Source organism: Caretta caretta, chromosome 6 (genome assembly GCF_965140235.1).
Source record: "Caretta caretta isolate rCarCar2 chromosome 6, rCarCar1.hap1, whole genome shotgun sequence".
NCBI lineage: Eukaryota > Metazoa > Chordata > Testudines > Cheloniidae > Caretta > Caretta caretta.
The window spans coordinates 50,506,785-50,532,057 of record NC_134211.1 but is presented as its reverse complement, the minus strand read 5'-3'; the positions used below and the strand labels follow the sequence as shown (position 1 = coordinate 50,532,057).

General features: G+C 42.7%; 2 protein-coding genes across 4 annotated transcripts in view; both read left to right on the top strand.

The window, feature by feature from the left end:
• The window catches only part of SLC1A2 (solute carrier family 1 member 2), a 110,447-nt gene that overhangs the window by 16,483 nt on the left and 68,691 nt on the right, over positions 1–25,273 (top strand). The gene's annotated exons all lie outside the window — the stretch shown is intronic.
• Positions 4,171–6,940, top strand: LOC125637684 (uncharacterized). Its single transcript, XM_048852497.2, has 2 exons — positions 4,171–5,778; positions 6,366–6,940. The coding sequence occupies exons 1-2, from the start codon at positions 5,187–5,189 to the stop codon at positions 6,887–6,889; spliced, it is 1,116 nt and encodes a 371-aa protein (XP_048708454.2). The 5' UTR covers positions 4,171–5,186; the 3' UTR covers positions 6,890–6,940.

Genomic DNA, 25,273 nt, shown 5'->3' with positions numbered 1-25,273 from the left:
TCTATGATTATAGATGTTTCCAAGCTGTCAGTATTTATACTTTGCTAGATGGATGTGTGTTTGTTTTCATTAGGTGCCAAAAGGTACAGCAGAGCTTTGTAGGATTATTTGAAAACAAGTCAGAAAGCAGTAATAAGGCAGACAAGAAGGATCTTTGTGTTGTATCAGGGATTTAAGTATATAATTAGGGAAGTTAGTATAATTCTCCATTGTAAAAGCAAATACAAAGAGCTAGTCTAGTTATTTTGGTGCATAAATATTTGACCTGAAATAATGTATTGAGTATCCCTACCATCCTCAAAAACAAACAAACACACACAAGCAAAGAACTATTGATTAAACAGTCTCCGAGGTGGAAAAGAAGCACTCTGACTTACCGTTGGTATTTAACAACAACATCTTGCCCTTCTAGGGCCTTATCCAAAGCCCATTCAAGTCAATGGAAGGGCTCCTGTTCATTTCAATGGATTTTGGATTGGGGCTCAATTGTGCATTTCATGTGAGGATCTTCGAGCATTTGATACATCTTGTCTAAATCTCTCAACATCCCTGGGTAATAGATAAGTGTTATGAAGAAAACTAAAGTACAGAATCTGAAGGACAAAATTTCAAAGGCACTTGCACACATGCAAATGTGCTAGGTGTGAGCATACAAATGTAGCTCATTGGTTAAGTGTTTTACTCTAATGGCTGGTGCCCATTGCGGATTGGAGTCTACTACTGCTTCAACCTAATGTAGTTACTTTTATAGCTCGAGTGGAGGTGGCTTGTATTTTCAGTGTTGAAGGTCCTAGGTTTAATTCTCACTGATGAAGATCCATGGTGGGGTCATTAAACAAAAGCTGGTGTTTGTGTGTATGTACAAACTGTGGCTTGTGGGTAAAAATATCTCTATGCATGTACAAATCAAGGTTGCGTGCACGCACTGAAAGTTTGTTAAAAGTCAATGTGCAGGTTAGCACACTTACTTTTGAAACCGTGCCCCTCACTGACTTGACTAAGGTTACATCGTGAGTCATCTACAAAGCTGGGAATAGAACTCAGGAATCCTGGCTACCAGTCCTATGTACTATTTCCACCACAAGCCTGTGCTAATGTACAGTAATCAGTATTTCAGACTTGCTAATCATATTTGTGCTTTACACAGTGATTCTTTCTCTTATCTTTTCTGTTCATGCACTGTAGTAACAATGGTTAAAATATAAATATATCTGAGTCACACATGACTGTGGATTAGTGCTAAAAATATATCAGGGTTATATCTAACAATGCAGGGGTCTGTTTTAAAATAAACTCAATTAAGGCATTACAGAATTTTCTACAGTGCTTCCCATATCCCTATTTTCATCGCTGCAATTTATGTTTTCCACCAGTATGTTACATTTGAGTTATATTTACTCCTCACAAGAATGATTTAGAAAGGAATGTGCGGGATGTGGTACATGTCTAACCATTATTTCAATGGCCAGCTACATACTACTTAATTGGGTTTGTCATTATAGACTTTCTCAGAATGCACAGCTGAACTTTCCCCCACATTTGAACCACAAAGCTCTGTTAAGTCCACAGAGAGGACTTTTACTTGCCCCTCTGCTCTTTCTGGTTCAGTCAGAGAGGCTTCTATTGCATTCACATGGAAAAGTTGCTTTCAGTGGACCATGCTGGTCCCTGCTCGAGTGTTAGCAGTTATAATGCACAAGACATGAACACACTACAAATTCAGACGTAATGTGTAAGTCAGGTCCTCTTCTACTAACTTCCATACACTCAGTGAGACTCTTTTAGAACTACTCACACACATTCTGCCACTGTCCAAGAGAATCCAAGGTGGTGTAACTTACAAGATAAGGAGTTGGCAGGACTACTTTGACTTACACCTTCTTACAGCTTGCTGGAAGTTTCACCAACCTGCACTGGGGTTACACTAATGGTCAAATCCATTTTAGCATCTGGGTATCAGCTGGCATACATAATGCTCTGCAAGTTTGAACCTGGTGGATGAAACTTCCAGTACCCAAAATGAATTTGACTCATGCCTACTTATTAAACAAAGATCGTTCAGTTCTGTGTCAGAACAACAGGCCTTTGCTTGTTCAGTCAATGGTGTGGTTACTACACACCCTATTGTGGGTGTATAAGGAACAGGATAGAGATCTCACAGTTGAATCTCTCCAGTTATGGGAAGACCCTACCTACAGATCAAAAGTTGAGAAAGCAGAAGCACACAGTTGCTTATGGCCGTTTGGAAAGGTAACATGCATCCCTGTGTACTGTTCAGCAACCCTTTATGCTGTGTATAGGAATTGATGCTAAAAATGACAATATTCCCAGATCTGCCATCACATGGCTTTCGGATAGTGATGAATACTGCCATATGAACAGAATATAATTTCAGTGACATATGGGAGCTATATGAAAGTGTGTAACTAACATGAAAAATGATGGATTGAGAAAGCCAAAGAAAGCCAAGCAGAAACTTCCTTTATGAGGTTGTGAGGAGAGAGTTCACACATGGCAAGTGGACGTTTTGTTTACAAAATGCCATAAAGTAAGATAATAAAGCCCAATTAAGGGAATAACAGACACTCTACCATTTCCAAGTAATGATTGTAGAGTATTGCTTTCCCTGTATTTAAAGGGACACTGTCAAGATAAAAATCCAAAACTCACTCTGCCCGCAGATGTATCAAAGTGCAGAATTGTACCCAATGTATTTAAAATGTAGCTTTGTCTGTAATTCTAAGCATGCCTTTGAAAACCCCTGCTTCCCTAGCTGTTTTGTAGGAGCATGAGGGAATTCAGTATCTATAGCCTATTCAGCCCTGGGTCTGTCTGCTGAGACTGCCCAGGTCGGTACTGTTTAGAGTAGTGTTTTGTGATTACTTGGGTATCTGTTCATTATCTTCAGCTCACACAAAAATATGACGTGGACCTTTTTACAGCAGCACATGTTAGTATATATCAAATTCATGGCCCAATGACATACAGTTCAGCATTTCTGATTCTATACAGTAGAGGGCAGTGATATACAAATGGTCACCCTCTCTCTCTCATTGGTCTATTACAATATGAACATGAAACTCACAAGTATCCACAAATGAGTGCAACTAGAAGATACATGTAAAATACAATCCTTCACTTCACTCCATTCAAACTGGTGAAGTTTAAACTGCCTTACAGTTTAAGGGCTAAATTTTCTACCAGGGTAAATTGTTCCAGTTCCATTAACTTCAGTGGAGCTCTGCTGATTTGTTAAAAAAAAGTACAATACAATATTTAATGAGTTGCAGATTGTGTATTTTGAGGCAACCCCAACTGAAACTATCTGTACATACATACACACACACACACCTGCACACTTTGACAAGTATGCAGCATTCATGCTCAAATGGCCCAAATACATTTTTATAAATAGGGCTCTTACCATGGCAACCTAACATTGTCATGTTGATTATTCAAGAGTGAATTATTAATGGCTTTCAGCAACAGAAAATTCAATACTACATTCATTGTAGCTGTGGACTATGATGTTGAGTGTCTCGTTGTGAAAACACTAGGAGACTTTTATAGCAGAAAAGGTCACTGCGCTATGTAAGCCATAAGCCTCTTTCTTTTATTTATTTATTTTATCCACAAACTATATGATCTATTTTTCAGAGCCTTTAAGCAGCCACAGCAGTTTAATCCATTATCCCCTCTAATTAACACAAAGAGTGGGCTATGTTTTAAAGTTAATTTCTTTCATATTTTTCCCTCAAGTTTCAAAAACCAAATAACCAATTTCATTAAAAAATCAGAGTATTTTTATGTCTAAATACTTTTTTCCCTTTAATAAACTAATACTTTAAATTATAATCTAATCAGTAATTTTAGAAATGATGATTCAAGAAATAATGTTGCTGGCATTTCCTGGCTTTTTACACAACTTTTCTTGGCAGCAATGGGATGGTTGTAGAAATGAGTCTGAAAGACTCCGAGCTTGGATCTGGGTGTAGACTAAAACTTTCCAGATGTTCACTGATGCTCAGATCCAGGCATTTGTTCCAGGCCAGTATACAGGTAGGGATAAACTGTGATGTTTGGATTATCTAAGTGAGGGTAAATAGAGTGTTCAGGTTCAAGTTTTAGTTGAACTATTTATTAATTAAATAATATATTTCTCATCTTCATTCTCCTCAGAAAGAGTCTGCTAACATTCTGTTTTGCAAAATTTCCAAAAAATCTTTTAAGAGGCTTAAAACTGAAATTTTTGTACGGATTGATGCACATCTCAAAATGGAATCAAAGGGAACCACAGGCGTAGCTCTGAGGGTAGGCCTTATCCTTACCTTTAAAATCATGTAAGTTTGTTCTGTTATCGCAGACACATTATCCAGTTGTCCTGGAAGGTCCAGAACTATTCCTACAAGACCTACAAAACTGGATATCAGAATGTTAAGCTTTTCAAAAGATGTGAGTGACTGAATATTGTAGGCTTCCTTTAAAACATTATAAAGAAAAGGAGTACTTGTGGCACCTTAGAGACTAACAAATGTATTTGAGCATAAGCTTTCATGAGCTACAGCTCACTTCATCGGCTTCATTATGAAGCCTGATCCTTCTTCACTGAGTTCTCAGAGTTTGGACAATAGGTTTCTCTGATTAGCCAATTTGTCTTTGCACTGAGTCTTTTCTTATCTACACTGAAGTGTTTCATTGATGGCTCCTGTCACAGTAACATTTTCAAATTATTGGAGAAAATATTGAACATTTGTTCTTAAAGAGGAACATGGAGTTCATTTAAGTTTGACTTAAGAAATTTATAGATAACAACATATGCTGCTTGCCTCAGCCCTGGTCTACACTAGGACTTTAGGTCGAATTTAGCAGCGTTAAATCGATGTAAACCTGCACCCGTCCACACGATGAAACCCTTTATTTCGACTTAAAGGGCTCTTAAAATCGATTTCCGTACTCCACCCCTGACAAGTGGATTAGCGCTTAAATAGGCCTTGCCGGGTCGAATTTGGGGTACTGTGGACACAATTCGACGGTATTGGCCTCCGGGAGCTATCCCAGAGTGCTCCATTGTGACCGCTCTGGACAGCACTCTCAACTCAGATGCACTGGCCAGGTAGACAGGAAAAGAACTGTGAACTTTTGAATCTCATTTCCTGTTTGGGCAGCGTGGCAAGCTGCAGGTGACCATGCAGAGCTCATCAGCAGAGGTGACCATGATGGAGTCCCAGAATCGCAAAAGAGCTCCAGGATGGACTGAACGGGAGGTACGGGATCTGATCGCTGTATGGGGAGAGGAATCCGTGCTATCAGAACTCCGTTCCAGTTTTCGAAATGCCAAAACCTTTGTCAAAATCTCCCAGGGCATGAAGGACAGAGGCCATAACAGGGATCTGAAGCAGTGCCGCGTGAAACTTAAGGAGCTGAGGCAAGCCTACCAGAAAACCAGAGGGGCGAACGGCCTCTTCGGGTCAGAACCCCAAACATGCCGCTTCTATGATGAGCTGTATGCCATTTTAGGGGGTTCAGCCACCACTACCCCAGCCGTGTTGTTTGACTCCTTCAATGGAGATGGAGACAACACGGAAGCAGGTTTTGGGGACGAAGAAGAAGAAGATGATGATGATGATGATGAGGTTGTAGATAGCTCACAGCAAGCAAGCGGAGACACCAGTTTTCCCGACAGCCAGGAACTGTTTCTCACCCTGGACCTGGAGCCAGTACCCCCCGAACCCACCCAAGGCTGCCTCCTGGACCTGGCAGGCAGAGAAGGGACCTCCGGTGAGTGTACCTTTTAAAATACTATACATGGTTTAAAAGCAAGCATGTGAAAGGATTACTTTTCCCTGGCATTCGCGGCTCTCCTGGATGTACTCCCAAAGCCTTTGCAAAAGGTTTCTGGGGAGGGCAGCCTTATTGCTTCCTTCATGGTAGGACACTTTACCACTCCAGGCCAGTAACACGTACTCGGGAATCATTGTACAACAAAGCATTGCAATGTATGTTTGCTGGCGTTCAAACAACATCCGTTCTTTATCTCTCTGTGTTATCCTCAGGAGAGTGAGATATCATTCATGGTCTCCTGGTTGAAATAGGGTGCTTTTCTTCAGGGGACATTCAGAGGAGCCCGTTCCTGCTGAGCTGTTTGCCTGCGGCTGAACAGAAATGTTCCCTGCTGTTAGCCACGGGGACGGGGGAGGGTTGAGGGGGTAGCCACGAGGTGGGGGGAGGCGAAATGCGACCTTGTAACGAAAGCACATGTGCTATGTATGTAATGTTAACAGCAAGGTTTACCCTGAAAGACTGTAGCCACTGTTTTATAAAATGTGTCGTTTTAAATACCGCTGTCCCTTTTTTTTTTCCACCAGCTGCATGTGTTTCAATGATCACAGGATCTTCTCCTTCCCAGAGGCTACTGAAGATTAGAAAGAAAAAAAAAAGCACTCGTGATGAAATGTTCTCTGAGCTCATGCAGTCCTCCCACACTGACAGAGCACAGACAAATGCGTGGAGGCAAATAATGTCAGAGTGCAGGAAAGCACAAAATGACCGGGAGGAGAGGTGGTGGGCTGAAGAGAGAAAGTGGCAGGCTGAAGACAGGGCTGAAGCTCAAATGCGGCGGCAGCATGATGAGAGGAGGCAGGATTCAATGCTGAGGCTGCTGGAGGACCAAACCAGTATGCTCCAGTGTATGGTTGAGCTGCAGCAAAGGCAGCTGGAGCACAGACTGTCACTACAGCCCCTGTGTAACCAACTGCCCTCCTCCCCAAGTTCCATAGCCTCCACACCCAAATGCCCAAGAATGCAGTGGGGGGGGGGCCACCGGCCAACCAGCCACTCCGCCACAGAGGATTGCCCCCAAAAAAGAAGGCTGGCATTCAATAAATTTTAAAGTTGTAAACTTTTAAAGTGCTGTGTGGCATTTTCCTTCCCTCCTCCACCACCCCTCCTGGGCTACCTTGGTAGTCATCCCCCTATTTGTGTGATGAATGAATAAAGAATGCATGAATGTGAAGCAACAATGACTTTATTGCCTCTGTAAGAAATGACTAAAGGGAGGAGGGGAGGGTGGTTAGCTTGCAGGGAAGTAGAGTGAACCAAGGGCCGGGGGGTTTCATCAAGGAGAAACAAAGAGAACTTTCACACCGTAGCCTGGCCAGTCATGAAACTGGTTTTCAAAGCTTCTCTGATGCGTACTGCGCCCTCCTGTGCTCTTCTAACCGCCCTGGTGTCTGGCTGCGCATAACCAGCATCCAGGCAATTTGGCTCAACCTCCCACCCCGCCATAAACGTCTCCCCCTTACTCTCACAGATATTGTGGAGCACACAGCAAGCAGTAATAACAGTGGGAATATTGGTTTCGCGGAGGTCTAAGCGAGTCAGTAAACTGCGCCAGCGCGCCTTTAAACGTCCAAATGCACATTCTACCACCATTCTGCACTTGCTCAGCCTGTAGTTGAACAGCTCCTGACTAATGTCCAGGCTGCCTGTGTACGGCTTCATGAGCCATGGCATTAAGGGGTAGGCTGGGTCCCCAAGGATAACTATAGGCATTTCAACGTCCCCAACAGTTATTTTCTGGTCTGGGAAGAAAGTCCCTTCCTGCAGCTTTTGAAACAGACCAGAGTTCCTGAAGATGCGAGCGTCATGTACCTTTCCTGGCCATCCCACGCTGATGTTGGTGAAACGTCCCTTGTGATCCACCAGAGCTTGCAGCACTATTGAAGAGTACCCCTTGCGGTTTATGTACTCGCCGGCTTGGTGCTCCGGTGCCAAGATAGGGATATGGGTTCCGTTCATGGCCCCACCACAGTTAGGGAATCCCATTGCAGCAAAGCCATCCACTATGACCTGCACATTTCCCAGGGTCACTACCCTTGATATCAACAGATCTTTGATTGCGTGGGCTACTTGCATCACAGCAGCCCCAACAGTAAATTTGCCCACTCCAAATTGATTCCCAACTGACTGGTAGCTGTCTGGCATTGCAAGCTTCCACAGGGCTATCGCCACTCGCTTCTCAACGTGAGGGCTGCTCTCATCTTGGTATTCATGCGCTTCAGGGCAGGGGAAAGCAAGTCACAAAGTTCCATGAAAGTGCCCTTACGCATGTGAAAGTTTCTCAGCCACTGGGAATCGTCCCAGACCTGCAACACTATGCGGTCCCACCAGTCTGTGCTTGTTTCCCGAGCCCAGAATCAGCGTTCCACAGCATGAACTTGCCCCATTAGCACCATGATGCATGCATTGGCAGGGCCCATGCTTTCAGAGAAATCTGTGTCCATGTCCTGATCACTCACGTGACCGCGCTGACGTCGCCTCCTCACCCGGTATCGCTCTGCCAGGTTCTGGTGCTGCATATACTGCTGGATAATGCGTGTGGTGTTTAATGTGCTCCTAATTGCCAAAGTGAGCTGAGCAGTCCCCATGCTTGCCTTGGTATGGCGTCCGCACAGAAAAAAGGCGCGGAACGATTGTCTGCTGTTGCTCTGATGGAGGGAGGGGCGACTGACGATATGGCTTACAGGGTTGGCTTACAGGGAATTAAAATCAACAAAGGGGATGGCTTTACATCAATGAGTATTTCAGGCAGGACTTCACGGAGGGTTCCAATAAGAAATGGTGCACCTAAGTAATTGTTCTTATTGTAACAAGCAGGTTGGTCTGGCCTCTGATTGATACATGGCTAGATTTACCTCGCTGCACCTTCTCTGTGAGTGACTGCAGTGTGACCTAGAGGAATGAGTCCCCTAGACAGGTGAGGGGGGGAAGCAAATGAGTACAAAACAAATCTGGTCTATTTCTTGTTTTGATCCACTCCATCTATCTTTTACATCTTTGGCTGGCAGTAGACGGTGCAGAAGGACTGCATGCCATCCACATCTCATGGCTGCTCGGCAGAAGATGGTGCAATACGACTGCTATCCATCCTCATCTCTTGCCTGCCCAGCAGAAGATGGTACAGTACGACTGCTAGCAATCCGTATCGTCTGCCTGCTCACCATAAAATGGTTCAATAGGACTGATTGCAGGACTAAAGAGAATGACCTGGTCAAGTCACTCCAAATTTAGTCCCTGCGCCCATGTCTGCCCAGGCGCTCCTGGCTGATGTGGCCAGGAGCACCTCGGACACGACGAGAACGGCTACCAGTCGTATTGCACCGTCTGCTGCCAGAAGGCAATGGGTTGCTGCTACTGTGTAGCAATGCAGTACCGCGTCTGCCAGCACCCAGGAGACATACGGTGACGGTTACCTGAGCGGGCTCCATGCTTGCCGTGGTATGGCGTCTGCACAGGTAACTCAGGAAAAAAGGCGTGAAACAATTGTCTGCCCTTGCTTTCACGGAGGGAGGGAGGGAAGGGGTGCCTGACGATATGTAGCCAGAACCACCTGCGACAATGTTTTAGCCCCATCAGGCATTGGGATCTCAACTCAGAATTCCAATGGGCAGCGGAGACTGCGGGAACTGTGGGATAGCTACCCACAGTGCAACACTCCGGAAGTTGACTCTAGCCTTGGTACTGTGGAAGCACTCCGCCGAGTTAATGCACTTAGAGCATTTCCTGTGGGGACACACACACTCGAATATATAAAACCGATTTCTAAAAAACTGACTTCTATAAATTCGACCTAATTCCGTAGTATAGACATACCCTCAGTCTGTGAGGGTATTATACTTGTGCCTTAGGTAACTGAAGACCTTTAATTAATACATTAGGGACCAAATTCAACTTTGGCATAAGTGGATGCAAATCCCAATGAAGTCAATTGTAGTTATGCTCAAGTATAAAAGGGCAAAATTTGGCCCTAAGGCTGACTATTGCTGCAAAGAAGTGGATGATTTAATGAATGTCAATAGTTTTACTGATTATCTGACTGGAACTAATCCAGCCCCCAAAATGTTCTCATGTTAAATTTGGGATGCGTTCTTCGGGGTCTTTCATTATCTGTGATCTTCAAGGTCCTGGTTAGGATCATGAAGGGGACCTTTCTAGCACAGAGCTTTATTTCCCTTCAAGAACTGGTAATTCAGCATGGTACAGGGTGCAGCTAGCTCTGTCTTTATTCTTTGTGGATTTAGGTTTGGAGCTACTTAGGTTTTGGGGATAAAATCAGGCTTGATTTGAGAAGCAACTTGACTGAAGTCTAGGGGAGCTGAACCTGACTACACTAGACCAATTCCATTTCCTGGTGATATCTTGATTCTACGTCTGTTACATGGTGCTCATAGAGAGAGTGCTTCCACTCCTAGCTTTCCATACGGTGATGGTGCATATGCTCAAGCTTCATCATATGTTGACAAAGAGTTTTATAAACTTGAGGATGCAGATTTTCCCCACAGCTCTCCTCTAGCTCTCTTTACACTCCAGATGGGCATTACTATGCAGGAACAAGATCAAAGACAAGTTTGATGTACTTGGCTAGGGGTCTAGGGCAGGTGATGCTTCCTCATCAGCCAAACAGTCATGAACCATATCTGCTCAGTTGCCCATCATAGGACTCTAATGAGCACACTGAAAAAATGAAACAGGGGAAGCAGAGAGGTAACAGCCATTGCTTTGCAGAGGCACCCACCTGGTGCATTGCTCATCAAAAAGACAAACTGAAGCACAGGCGGCCTTGCTGACAGTCATTCAAGCCAGCTTATACTTCACTGCACCCTGACAGAAAGGAATGTGTGTTCCCATTGCTGAGAATACTATAGGAATTCAATATTTGATAAAAACCAAAATAACCCCAGCAACTGACCTAGAATATACAGGGTAGCACAACAGCTGGCTACTTGGAGACACTGAAAGGTAGAGGGAGAGTTTTGCATACACAAGTATGGGGAAGTTTTCTATATTAGTCCACCAAAATAAGAGAGCAAAGCAGGGTTGTTACCTATCTTTACTGGAGGCAAGGGGGAGAAAAATCAATAAGTTTGTGTGAAGTTTTAAGTATCTGAGAATCATGGAGTATATGTGCTTAGCACAGGATTTTCCACTAATATTTGGGCAGCATCCTGAGATATAAACTCCAGAGTTAAACATGCATTTTCAACTCCAAGGAGGGAAAGGAATTAATTAGCTTTCTCCAAGGAGATATAATTAGGAACAGTGAGATAGAATGAAACAAAGTAGAAATTAGGTTGAGTATCCAGAAAAAATTCCTAATGAATGGCTGTATTTATTTATTAATGATGAGATTCATTAGGCTGTGGCATAGTTTCCCAGGGAAAATAGTAGAATATCCATTACTTCATCCTTTAACAGTAGACTGGCCAAATCACTCAACTATACTATAGGGAACGATCCTAGATTGTCATGTGTGATGGCCTAGATGGCCTAACGTGTGTCTGTTTTATCTCTTATTTCATTGGGGGGTGATTTTCAAGGGCACAATGGAAGTTAGGAGCCCACCTCCTCTCATCAATTCTCCTTAGGAGATGGGTAGTCTAACTGGCTTTAAAATCTGGAATGTTTTTGGGATGTTTTTGGGATACACTCAGTGGGCACAGCACAACTGATGGAGAAGGATCACCTATCCACCTGCATAGTCTATGCTCATCGCTATATGTCTGAGCACTTTCAAAAGGCCAGCTTTGTTCTAGGAGGAAAAGTATGTCTTTTAGCACTATGTGCATGAAAAAGGCTCAGATTGCCAGTCTGAGGTAAATGCGTCCTAATGACTAGGACCATGGGAGATCCTGAACCATATGTCAATGGATACTAAACAATGGGGATAAAAGAGACTCAACATGTGAGCAGTGTGTGCGATTTATCATACCCGCACTCAGGCTACCTGTAGTGGGGTGGTTACCCGCTGCAGCCCAGACAGGGCTGAAGGCAGCCCGGGGAGAGGGCTGGGGCTGTGGGGAAAAGCCCAGCCAGATTAAGGGAGCAGCTGCAGTTGTGGCCAGCTCAATCTGGCCCAGCTGGCCCCTATAAGAGGCTGTGAGCTAGGAGCCCAGTCAGTCTCCTTCTGCTTGTAGAGGGAGAAGGGCCTAGCTGCAAGGTGCTGAGCAGGACACCTAGTTTGGAGCAGGGCTGGGGAAGGGCTAGAGGAGCTGGGAGCTCTGGCCTGGAAAGCCCCAGGCTGCAGGCCTGACTACAGGCCGAATAGGTGCAGGGTTGTGGAGAGGCAGCCCATGGGTAGGTGGAGGCAGCAGGTCCAAACCCCCTTGCCTGTAATGAGTGACATATACACTGCAGTCTGCCCCTGATATAAGGGGCTACGTGGGGACTGGCAGTAGCTCAAAGTGAGGTGGGGTTAGAGGGTGGGGGTTCCCTTGGGTGGGGAGACCCAAAACCTGAGAGTGTGGGGGTACTGCCAGGGGGGCAGCACCCCAGAGAAAGGGGCACTGGTTCCTGGGAGGGACATCAGGCTGGTGGTAAGGTGGATCACTGGCCTGCAGAGGGTACTCTGATGGCTGGATGAGCTAATTCCTGACAACAACCAGCAGGAGGTGCTGCAGGGGTGAGTCCAAACCTTTACACTGCCATTAGGGGATGTTTTAACTGCTCAGTAAAGGCAGAAGTAATCATGATTCAGAAATAACAGACAACTCCCTCTTCCTCATCACTGTCAAAGGAAACATTACCAATCAAATAGCAAGAAATGCAATAAAATACTCAGGAAATGCCTTTGGGGTTTTGGAGCATGGAATTTTTTCTCAGCTCTTCTATCATTATTACCATGCAAAGCCCAGGGGGCCTGATGTAATGGGTCTAAAGGATGGCTGGCTGGCTAATGCTCCAGAAATCCTTCTAATGCAACAATATGTAGGTGAATGGGAACGGGCCAGGTCTCTCAGCTGATGTGATTAGTACAATTTTTTTTTTGCATACATTCTTTGCTTCACATGAATGAGATAAATAGTGAGTTACTGCAAGCTCTAGGGGCTTTCTTTCTAGCAAAAATAATTCCTCTTCTTGCTGATATTTTCCACCCATTCCTATTACTAACTTTCAGATCTTTTCCTCTTTTCCAGTTAGCAGGCAGCCAAGTCATCTGTTGTTCCAACAACTTTATCCATGGTTCTCTTTGCACAGACTGGCAGGAGTTAAACCCTACCATAATCAGCAAGCTGACTTCCCCTTCAGAGATGGTATGAATTGCTGCCAGGAATCTAAGACCTGAAATTCATGCCCAAAATAGGACAAAAACACTACCACTACAGTCTCATTTATGAGTTCTAGTGGAGTATCACTGAGATAGTTGCTTGTATTTACAAGGCACTCAACTGCCCTGTAATTCAACAAACATCCCATGCTTAGCAGCAGATTGGTGTCTCATTTTAGGAAAAATTGCAAAGTCTGCAGTCTTTTCTTGTAGGTATTTGTATCTCTGTCTCTGAAATGAAGATGAAAATGCTGGGATTATGTAGCATATAAGAGAAGAGTTATAGCCCAATTGTGCAAAGTTTGCTCTCTGTCATCTGACCGGGATGAGAGTGGTGTAGCCAAGTGGCCAGAGTGGGCAGCCAGAGCCAAAACCAAGGGTAAAACCAGAAGGCAGAAACTGAGAACCAGAGCCCAGGGTCAAGCTGGAATCTGTAGTCAAGAGCCAGAGGTGAGGGTCAAACTGGAGGTCAGTAACTGGAGTGGGCAGGGTAGCAGGCAAGGAGGAGTTTAAGGCAAGGGTAGGACAGCTGCAAGGCTGGGTGCAAGGCAGGAGCAGAAAGAACAAGGTAATGCAGGAACATGCACAGTGGTGGGTAAGAGCATTGAGAAACCATCAAGCTGTTTCTCCTGCTGGCTTAAGAGCTGGCCTGCTTGCCCCTGCTGCCAATCAGGTGGTGTGGCCAGTCTGCTGTAGGACAGCTGTACTGATGAGGCTTCCTGGAGACTAGCTCTGCTGCAGACCCCGATTCCTGACACTCTCACAAGCAGTCCCATTGAAGCCAATAGGGCTACATGCATAAATAAGAGTTGCAGAATTGAGCCTTTTATAGATATTTAAGATTGTAGGGCCAGGTTCTCTGCCTCACAGAGTTGATGCTTGGTGAAGCAGGGAGGAGCCTGGGAGGGAGCCTGTTATAGCTTCTTGGCTGAGGCTCTGCCAACCCTGGCTTCTCTAACTTGCACTAGTAATAATCCTTAAGAGCTGTCTGCCAGCTGAGGATAGAAGAGCACTGCCCACTCTGGCTATTCATCCTCCACACCTCTCCCTGATCTTAACATGCCCTTCTCTGCTTCCAGCATGCCCACTGCACTGGGAGCTTCAGGGAGAGTAGCTAGGATGGCTTTCTGCCTACTGTGGTCTCCAGGGGGTTGTGGCTAGTGTCCGCTCCCTTTGTGCCATCAAATCAGCATGAAGGAAGTGGACTGGGGCAAGGAAACGGCTCCCTGGTGCATGCAGTGAATAGTGATCAGGCTTTCTTGCAGTACAGGGGAAGAGAGCACTCAGAATTAATGGCAGGAAGATTGAGAACAGAAAAATAAAAGGAAATAAGTCTCCATACAGCATATTCTCAGACTGTGGAACTGCTGTGGAAGTCTGTGGAACCGCTCTATCCAACGGGGCATAGAGTCAAATAGAGAGGCTTTAAACAATATGAATGATTTAGTATTAATCTTCCAATCTATAGGGGCCCACCCTTTGCCAGGGAGCCTCTCTCATACATTATAACACAATATAATATCAATGGCTGCCCATAAGTCTGCCATAAGTTCATCTCCTCTTCAATAGCTGAGAAAAGAGACCTTTGGTAGTTATATAGGCTAAGATAAAGGAAACAAAATCTCATGCCTAATGCAAGAAAACTGGAGACAGGTGTGAGTTCTGCCTCCTTAAAATACAGTGAGTAATTACAGGCAGAGCTGTGTGAATTTGTTTCTCCCTCATGAGTCTAAAAATACCCAAAGAAAGAGAGAGAAACAAACTAAGAAAAACACAGCTGGGCGAAGCCCCCCTCCTCCAGACACTATTAAGATTACACTAGAATCTTCAACAGGGAAGTGTCACAATCATTCTAGTTGACTTTTTGTAGTTCATTTACAATAGTTCTTCTCTTCAATGGGGTACATGTAAAGGAGGATTAATTGAAAAGCCATTTGGTATCTTCTTGCAGCTCACCACAAATCTGAGCTAAGATTTATCAAGAGATCAGCCTTGTCCATGGAACAGCAAAGATTAGCCAGGCTTTAAAATAAAACTCCTTGAAAAAGTTCACTAAAAGTAAACTCCCCCCTGCCATTCACTTTTTATTATGTGTTGTGTTTGTGTGTGTGTGTGTGAGCGGGGGGGAATATTGCTGTTTAGGACCCCAATGGGCTAGCTCCCTTGGTACTCATAAAAAGAAAAGGAGGACTTGTGGCACCTTACAGACTAACAAATTTATTTGAGCATAAGCTTTCATGAGCTACAGCTCACTTCATCAGCTTATGCTCAAATAAATTGGTTAGTCTCTAAGGCGCCACAAGTACTCCTTTTCTTTTTGCGGATACAGACTAACACGGCTGCTACTCTGAAATCTGGTACTCATGATATTCAAGTGACATATTTTACAAACTCTAAAGGCTACTTCCAAAAGTTAATTGGTGCTCTGTCATTAAACAACCCAACCAACCAACAAGTAAGCATACAGTGGAACTCTTCAATTAAAAAGGCAACAAGATATTGAAATATACTGGGTGCCACAGTAGTTTTCTTTGAATCAGGTTTCAAACAGGAATTATTTTGGAGTCGTTCTGTGGCCTGTGTTATACAGGAGATCAGACTAGACGAAATCCTGATCTTCTGGCCTCCGAATCTATGAATCTGTGTGAATCTGTAAATTTGACAAATCCTTACATTTATTTGTAATTTAGGGGACCCCTTAATGAATTAAAGGGGAGGATAGGAGATGGAATGATTCTGCCAGTTGAGTTTGAAAAGTAAACAGTATGACTTCTCAAGTCAGCACAAATGGGGAAAACACACACTGATTTAAAACAAGCCTCAAATGGCTGTTGTGAAGGATGATGATTAGCAAGACTGAAGGCAATCGAGGCCTTTACTGTTTGTTTTTTAGTAAAGTTTATTAGATTTAACGTGACATTAGATAGTTTTAGTGGAGACAATTAGAAAAAGCAAGCAACCCATTAAGTCTGTATTTGCATTATAACACCTAGTCATGGACCAAATACCCATTGTGATACGCACTGTACAAACACACATTTTCTAGTCCTTAAAACATACACACTAGTTATTTGGAGCACCAATATTTCTACAGTAATACTTGGATAGTGAATATTCCATTTGCACCTGCCATAGGAAGCATTACCTGTTTTGTTTTGGGTGATATTCTAAGTTTAGTTTTTAATGGTGGATTTTACTGTTCAGCATGAGTGAATTCCATAGCCTACATGTACCAAAAGTTGCTGCTGTTGCCATCCACGGATGAAATGAAGACAGAGTGTGTCTCCTTAAAAAAAAAAAAAAAGGATCAGATACATCAGATCATGTCGTTCTGTGGAAAAATCACTGGCTTTTTCTTCAATTCAGAAAATTCTGCTAATCTCCCAAATTGCAAATGTAGGATTTGTTTAAATTTAAGAATATCAGCAAGGTATCTTTTCACACATGCCTACTGCAGTCTCTTGAGCTATTTGTGGATCTATCACCTTGGGCCAAGTTCACTGGTGATGTAAACAAAGATGCAAGTGAAGTATCATTGGCAGCTGATCAGGGGGTACTGTTGGGCCCTGTCTGGTATGAGATGATCAGAAAATGACTTGACCAATTTGGCTTTCAGTGGGTGTGCAAAACGAGTGTAATATACACACCAAGCAGATGGAGAGGATGTGGCAAGAAAAGTAACTAAGGTAAAGCAAAGCACTCTTTGAAGTTCACACATGCCTCGAACCGGACTTTAATAATGGGGACCTGTCCATGGGAATGGTTTCCTTTGCAAGATCAAGGCCCCATTCCATAACAAATGGTTCAACACACTTCTGTCCATTTTCAGAATAACTTGCACCTGATGTGCTACTTACATTACTGTCATCAATGTTTGGAAGATGGCTCAAACTTACATGGAAGTTCCACTGTTTATTCCAGTCTGACTATGATCCCTTGATTCTCCCAGAAGAGTCTTTGGGAAAGTTTATTAATAGGATCAGGAATGGAGGGGAATGTGTTGGACATGCACCTGAGACTTGTATTCCACTTACATCTTTGGTAGATTTATGAGTGGGCTGGCTCACTGTCCAGGAGATGTGAATCAAATCATGAGATTCAGTCAGATGGGGGAGGGGTAAAATATTCAAAAGTACCTGAGAGATTTGAAAGTCAATGGGACTTAGGTTCCTAAGTCACTTAGGCATGTTTGAACACTTTACCTGAGATTCTATCATCAGATCTGTCAAGGACTATAATCAGGTGACCCATTTCTCCTCCCATTAGATCTAAGAAAATCAGAAATGCTGTTATCACATACAATAAGGATCCTGGAAAATGATAACTTAATACTTTACTATTTGTTTGCCCTAGACTGTGACCTTTTATGGATGTGGTAGACAGATGGGTTGCTTTACTAAAATGTCATCTTAGAGCTTGATGAATTGATTAAACTCCGCCATTATTCTGAATGGCAGATTTTGCCTTACTGTTCTTCCTGCAGCATTCTAGCAGCTTCAGCTTTACCTCTGGAGAAGGAGCAACCATAGGATATATTTTTTAGAATAGTTAATACTCGAGCTGCAGTTTGGAATAAGCAGAAACAAGGGTTATGGATGAAAAGCTGGCTTAGTTTGCTTTCTGCACAGTGTTTTATGCTTTCAAAAATGCACTGGGCTTTCCTTTCATGTGTCAGAAAACTGAAAGTTATTAGCTTTACAAGATGGAAGCAACTGCACTGGTCAGTGAGTTATGAAATACAGTTACACATACACCACATGATACATATATTTAGAATGAAAATAGTGATTCAAACTATTTTAGCACAATCAGACCAATGGGGTTTCTACTTTGCTTCTCAGTATTGGATTTATTCGGTTGGCACCATATTTTATAGAGTTTCTGTGTCCAACATTTTGCTGCATTTTGAGACGAGCCTGCCACATGACATGTAACTGTTTAAATATAAAAGGCCAGATCCTGATACATTTAGATTAGAACAACACCTGGTGCTACTCAGTGTGAGTAAGGGTATCAGAATCTATCACCAGAATAAGCTCTTTGCAAAATGAGATGGAATATTTGTTTCTCTAACAAAATATTTTGTAGTAGTTCTTCTGTGAAACGCAAAAGTGATTTAATATGGTAAGAGATATTAGCTTCCTCTTTGTTTTCTCTTTCCAAAGAGGTCACTTGGGAGGTATAATTAGAACAAAGAGTTTAGTGCATGATCTGCGTTAAAACTCCCTGCTTTTCAAACATATTTGTCATGGAATTTGGTATTAATAATCCAAAGGTTTGAGTCATCCAGAACATTGGAAAGAGAAATATTTAGAAAATTATCCATCCATGGGAAACTAAGTTAAGTGAGCAGACACCAAAATGTTTGTCAGTTAAAATCTAGTTTTTTACTATTTTAACTATTGAATTTAATAGAGTAATAGTGTAAAAGAGGAATGGTGCCAGTGGCGAATCAGGTCCAAAAAGTGCTGCAGAATCATGCCCTGATTCTAATTTAAGCCTCTATATACCAGGAGTAACTGCACAGAAATCAATAGGCCAAATTCTCTTCTCAGTTACAGCCATGCAACTTTCATTGACTTCAATGGGAACAGCACTACGTAAATGTAAGAAGAATTTGACTTAAAGTTACACTACTGTAAAACTGGTATAAGAGAGACCAGTGTGTGTGTATGTGTGTGTGTAATACATAAATTTCCTGTTTAGCCCACTCTTCTATATATATGTAAAGTTATGTCCCGGATTCTGATCTCAGTTATGTGGGTGGAAAATCAAATGTAACTCCCATGTCTCCCAATTACCAACTGTGTTACTGAATTCACTGGTTTTTCACTGAATTACTCCTGCTTACCATTGGGGTAATTGAGATCAGAATCTGGCCTTCTGCCTTTTCTACCCTAGATGGAGCACAGCTTTAAATAAAGTAGGAATGTGTGGATAATGAGGGTCTAAGTGCATTTATTTTTGATTCACAAACATGATACAGAGATATCAAAAGCAATGAAATAAAAATCAGATTCAGAATGACATATGATGGAGTACAACTGTGTTTACAATACATCAGAAAGGCTCTGCAGTGGGTCAGTCTTACTGTTTTCTATACTATTTTTTAATCCTGTTTTTACACTCTAGACAAAAGACACATGGACTAAAGTGACTTGGCTGTTATTTGCTAAGTCTGTAACTATGCTTGTAATGAGGAACTTGAAACATAGATCATTTCATTGGCTCCCGTAGAGACATCTGCAGGGTGGGGGGTGTAAAATGCATTGGGAGCTGAGACTATAAAATTGGAATCATAAGAGGATACTCTGCAACTGTCCGAAATATGGTTATAAGAAAAGGAGTACTCCTTTTCTTTTTGCGAATACAGACTAACATGGCTGCTACTCTGAAACCTGTAAATATGGTTATGTATTTTTTTTATCAATAGCTCGCTACTTCTGTTGTCTTGAATAATAACAAAAGTAGAAAGGAACAGAAATGTAAAGTTCACATAAGGACGTATTTACCCTCATTTTAAATTAGCCCAGGGAAAGTTCTGGGGTTGTCTGAGGATTACCTGAAGAGGCACCCCAGCCTGCCAAGACCAGTCCGTTACAAGATAAGAGAGGTTGCTGTGGACTCCCTGAGGCCTTCTTCTAGATTTCTGTTTTGCCACAGTTTGTGTGATTCCCAGACTCCAGAGTCTTTCTAAGAATAGAAAATGACAGACAGTGTGTAAGCTTACCAATGAGAGGTGCATGGTGGGTATGTGGCTAGTAAGACAATTTGAGTAATTGTGTTTATGATTCTCCTCTGGAGTTCTTTATTAGAGTACGCTCCAGCGGTTTCTCATGCCAGTAGATGAATTTCCTTTTTCTTTTTTTAAAATGTAAAATTTTTTTTTGCAGTGCTAATGATAAAATGATGATAGTAATGCAGTACTTTGTACTTCTGTTATGACATTCAAACTAGTTTCTAAAAAATGCTTTAGTTAAACATCATAGCACACCTCTGTAGAAGGTAATATTAATATTATTTTACAGCAGGGTAAACTGAGGCGTACAGCAGTTCAGCAACTTAACCACTATACTACTTTAGTCCAGTGGCAGAACTAAGAACAGAACTAAGGGGTCCTGACTCCATGTCCTTATTTTTTGCTTGGGGTCAAATTCATAACTAGCAGAAGCAAACTTAACCCCATTGAATTCAGTCGAACTGAGCCAGCTTACTTCAGTGTAAATTTGGCCTTAGAAATACATATGAAATCATCTTATTAATTATCCTTCTAGTCTCCACCCTGGCCCAACTGCATGATTAAGTAAAAGTAAACACACACACACGAACCTCTATATATCTTCATTATTCAATTATTTCCATTGGCCAAACTGAATATCTGGTCATTCCTCTCAGTCTCTGAGCTGTGGATTCTTTTCTAACAGACCTTTCAAATGGTTGCCAGATGTCATACCAGTCTTTTATTGGTTTTAGGTCCAAAGAGCTTTTCTATTAAGTCTGCTACCCAACTCCTCTCTGATGTCCTTTTTGTCTTAGCATTATCAGTTTTCCTAGCTAGACCTAAAGGTCCAAAATCTGAACCAACTGGTAAAAGTCCCATTGTCTTCAGCAGGCCCGTGATGTGACCCTCAATCAGCTATTTATGTTTTCAAAAATTCAGAACAATGATCACAGATGGAAAGACATTAGTAAAATAATCAGTATGTGCATAAGTTTAAGAACATAAGGAATTGCCATCCTGTAACAGATCAGTTATTCCCTAAAATTATTAATAAAGCTGGTCAGAAAATGTGGGTTTTTTTGTGAAAAAAGATTTTAAATGAAAAATTTTTAATTCCCCCCCAAAATTTTCACAGAAACTTTCTGGCCTTCCAGTGAAAAACAATTTGATTTATGGGTTTTAATCTAAAAAATGAAAAAATTAGAAAAACAAAAATTTCCAGCAAAAATATATGGTTTGAAAAAGGCCATTTTTGTGAATAAAATTTCAAGTGAAATTTTGGACTAGTTTGGTCTAATAACGTGCTTTTTATTGCACTTAATGCCTGATGATCCAACTTAAACCCCAATAATGCACCTTGCCCTGAAATTACCATAGTGGGATTTCTTCTTGGGCCCTGCTGATGATAACTATATGCCCTGAAGTAGGAGCACTGATTGCTCTTGTAATTTACCTTAGCTCATATAATATTAGATGTTGCTCTTTTATTTTTAATCAAGTCTAGTCATTTGTTTGAAGCTCACTAAGCTATAGACTCCAATTAAGTCTGATGGCAGTCAGTTGAGAACGATAATTATACATGTGTTTGTGTTTGATAGGGGAGAAACAGTATCATATGGTGTATTTTTTTATTCACCAGATTGTACATCCATTTCCAGTGTCCCCAAAGGAATTTTCATAGATAATTATTTCCATGCTGCAGTAACATGAGTTTGGGGATGGGAGTACTCTTTGATGCCTTTGCAAAAACTAATATTTGAAAAAGTTTAAACCGCCCACTGGACAGACTCCTTGCAGAATGTATGTATTGTCACTCGAGTCCTTTAAAACTGCATTAGAGAAAACTGGGGAGAGTTACAGTAGGAAAAGCCTTGAGAAAGGCTGAGGTGGAGTGGAAAGGAATAGAGTAGGTAGAGATCCTAGTGCAGAACTGAACCATTCTTTTTAGACACTGGCTTGTATTGGGGATGGTGTGGAACAACCCCATACCAGGGGAGTTCTGGGATAGACTATGCCTGGGAATCCCTCCTGGAGCTCCTCAGCACCCAGAGGGGGTATTCCTTTCAGGGAAGGCATTGTGGTTCCATCTGAGTGTACCATCACAGTATGGAAGGGATGGAGAAACCTTGGCTCCCCAACTTGCCTGCCCCTGTTTGGGTGGCTTGTGCCTGAAGATGCACCAAGAGAGAGATGCATATGGACTGCAATGGTTACCCAGCCTGTGTGAAGGGTAAAAAATGATGAGGAGGAAGTTCTTTGTTTCCTCTCTCCCTTGTTTCTCTCCCCTAATCCCCGGGAGCAGCCGGGCACAATCTGATCTATAAGCAGTCTTTTCTGCCTTTAGTTTCTGTAGTTTGGTTCTCTCCTGGAGTGAGATGGGGCATGCATTTTCAAAGTGTTTGCATCAGTTTTCTGTGTACATATCCAGAATGAGTTATAAAAAGAAATATATTTCACCAGCTGTGCTGTTTTGTTTGAGCAGTTGGACATGATTTGTGCATAAGCCAGCAAAACAGTGACAAAAAGGGAGTGTGGCATAATAGTGTATTTACATCCTATAGCACATAAAGGGGAAGCTCCTCTCCTCCCCGCCCTTAAGACTAATTCCTTCCTTGACTCTCAGCTTATGTTTTGCCCATCACCCTCTTAAGCAGGACTGCAGACCTGGTCCAAAGCCCACGGAAATCATGGACTTTAATGGGCTTTAGATCAGACCCCAAGGGAGGAAGAACAGTGCAGTTGTGGAAGTGAGGAGATTTGGGTGCTGTTCCTGACTTGCTTCACCATGGACAAGTCACGTAGCACAGACCTGAGGTTCTGTGGGAATGTGTTTCAGGGAGACACAGCCCTTGTGCTATTACTTAGCAGGGTGCAGTGTGCACTGCTGTCTTGGGCTGGGCAGCTCTGTGCGCTAGTACAGAAGGGTGAAAGGTTACATAGCTGTCTCTCCCCAACTCTTTGAAGAGCTTACAGCCCATGAAACACTAGCCTCATGTAGCCTCTTGTCCCTAAGGGTTGGCAGGGTCCTACATAGAAGTCTCAGAAAAGATGTCAACCACTGAGTAGGCCATGGACTCAAGGGATAGTCCCTATAAGGCACAGATCAAGCACTTAACAGTGCTGGTCCCTGGCATAACTTGGATCTGTCTGAAATTCTAAATTATGCTGACTCTCAATGAGCCCCAAGGGAAACTCAGCTACCCCCCTTCCCTTGGCCCTGGTCTCTGGGCTGACTTCAGAAAGGGTCACCCAAGGATCCAGCTATGAAGGGGAGATTCTCTGAGAGCTGGTTAAGTCAGCTTTAGGGCAACTTTGTGCAGGTGAAATGGCAGAAAGCTGCCCCAATGTCTTCATAGTTCTCATTTCAGACAAGCCTGTGAATTAGTGTCACAGTAACATGAGTCCTCATGTTATTACTAGAGACATGGGGTGCCCAGCTGCTCCAACACAGGACCCTCAGCCTGTTGTGCTCAGTCTGTGAATGAGGTAGCATAAGGAGGATCCAGACTCCTTAATAGGTTAGTTTTCAATGATGCCTCTCAAATTCCCTGAGTGCGATACAAAAATTAAAAACTCAGGATTTGGTTCACCCAAGAACCTGGGCTTCAAACCCCACACCCTCAGTAGCAGAAAGTCTGACAAGGTAGGTGGAGAGTGGCATATACAGCTGACAATATACATATATATCCCTGCTGCATTGGGGAGCCCAGGACATAACCTATGAAATGAGAAGGGGCAGGACCAGGCCAGCAGGGATATGACTTAATTTTCCATGGAAATGTAAATCTGCTGTCCCCTGGTGAAACCCAAATTCTGTCTCCCCAGCTTATCAGTATGCATGCTTCATTGTGTTTGTAGGGTGAATTTCATCCACAGGGCCAGATCCTCAGCTAGCGTACATGACCATGGCTCCACTGAAGTCAGCTGAGAATCTGACCCACAGGCTTCAAGCAAAGTATATAAAAATAGACGATAGAGAAAAGACCTCTCCATTTCTTCCCATCCTCTCTCCATTCTCCAGACAATCCTATCCAGCCTCCTTCCCCCCATATAAGCCAGGAAAAACAAGGTGAGTCTTACAGTCCAAAAGATCAACAAATCTGGACTTGGACAGACCCAGATCTGTCCTTACTATCAGCAACTCAGAGGTCACATGGCTGCCAGCAATTCTGTTGAAACTGGGATTGATTTTTTTGTTTGTTTTTTCAACTGTGAACATAGGTCAGTTTTGAACACAAATGTACAACTAATACAGAATGTGACCGGACACTGGGCCACACACCACCTATTTCTCATTCTGATTGGCCAGAATTTCCCTGTAAGTAACCAATTAATGGTTAAATCTGCTTTGGGAAGCAGAGCAAATTTGCAAAGAGATTATAGTAGTTATCACTGGCTGTTTGTTGTCTGCCATGATTCATTCCCATTCAGGTCACAGAAAAGCTTCTTGAATCTTTAAAAGGATATTATCTAAGCCTAAACCACTCCATATGACTAATAAATTGCATTTTGTTAGCTCCAATGCTTCTACCTTCATATTAATGAGAGTTTCATACCTTTTTAGTGCTCATCTTAGTGACAGACTTTCCTAACTTTTAGATCTAAATGTATTCCATCAGAATGTGCTTTTCTCTCCTTTCTGTTGTATAAGTCATTTATGTCAAAAAGCTAAATTGTGAAACTGAAGTTAGATATGTGTGTGTCAGCATGTACTAAAGAAGTGAAGGAGGCATTGATTTAAGTTGCCAGAACCATTTACTTTACTATGCTTTGATTTCTCCTCCCCCTCATTTTGAGTCTTCACCCCATTTGGTATTTTCTTTCCATTTGGGCCAGGCAGCTTGAGAGCTAGTGCACGTTTACTGGACATTAAATAGTTTTTAAAAATGACCACTCAATTTTTATGATGCGTTACACTAGCTAATATTAAATGTTAAGGGCCAACATTTCCCATGCTTAGATTTGGTACTGAACTAAATGGGATCCTGGGTCTGGTGCATTTTATTGATTCCTTAGGACATTTACCAATGCTGCAACCTTTACTAAATGGAAGAAGCACTAATCCAATTGAAGTCAATAGAACTACTCTTGTAGAGTAAGTGCTGCTCAACATCAGAAAGGGCTGCAGAATCAGGACCTAGTAAGTCAATTTCAAAAGGGGCTTTCTTTCTCTATTATGTTCAGTCTTTGTGGCGGTGTGGCAGGGAAGAGAGGCACAAGGAGACTCATCCTTACTGAGTTCTCCCGTGAAGGCATGAAGCCCAACCGTACTTGTGAGCCTCTATTCAAGGTGGCAGTGTCCATAGTCTTTCTTGCCCTTCACATCTTGCCCGTTGCTACTTATCTACTCTTGAATGTTACGGTGTCACCCTCTAATCCCCTTCCAGTGACAGCCTCGGGATAAGATCCCATCCACGCCCCATCAAAACCTCACCCAATGGAAGTCAGGC

Excerpts from the sequence above, each read along its gene's own strand:
- LOC125637684 (XM_048852497.2), top strand. The coding sequence starts at position 5,187 with ATGCAGAGCTCATCAGCAGAGGTGACCATGATGGAGTCCCAGAATCGC. Across the intron at positions 5,779-6,365 it reads AGGCAGAGAAGGGACCTCCG|CTGCATGTGTTTCAATGATC; the intron begins GTGAGTGTACCT and ends TTTTTCCACCAG.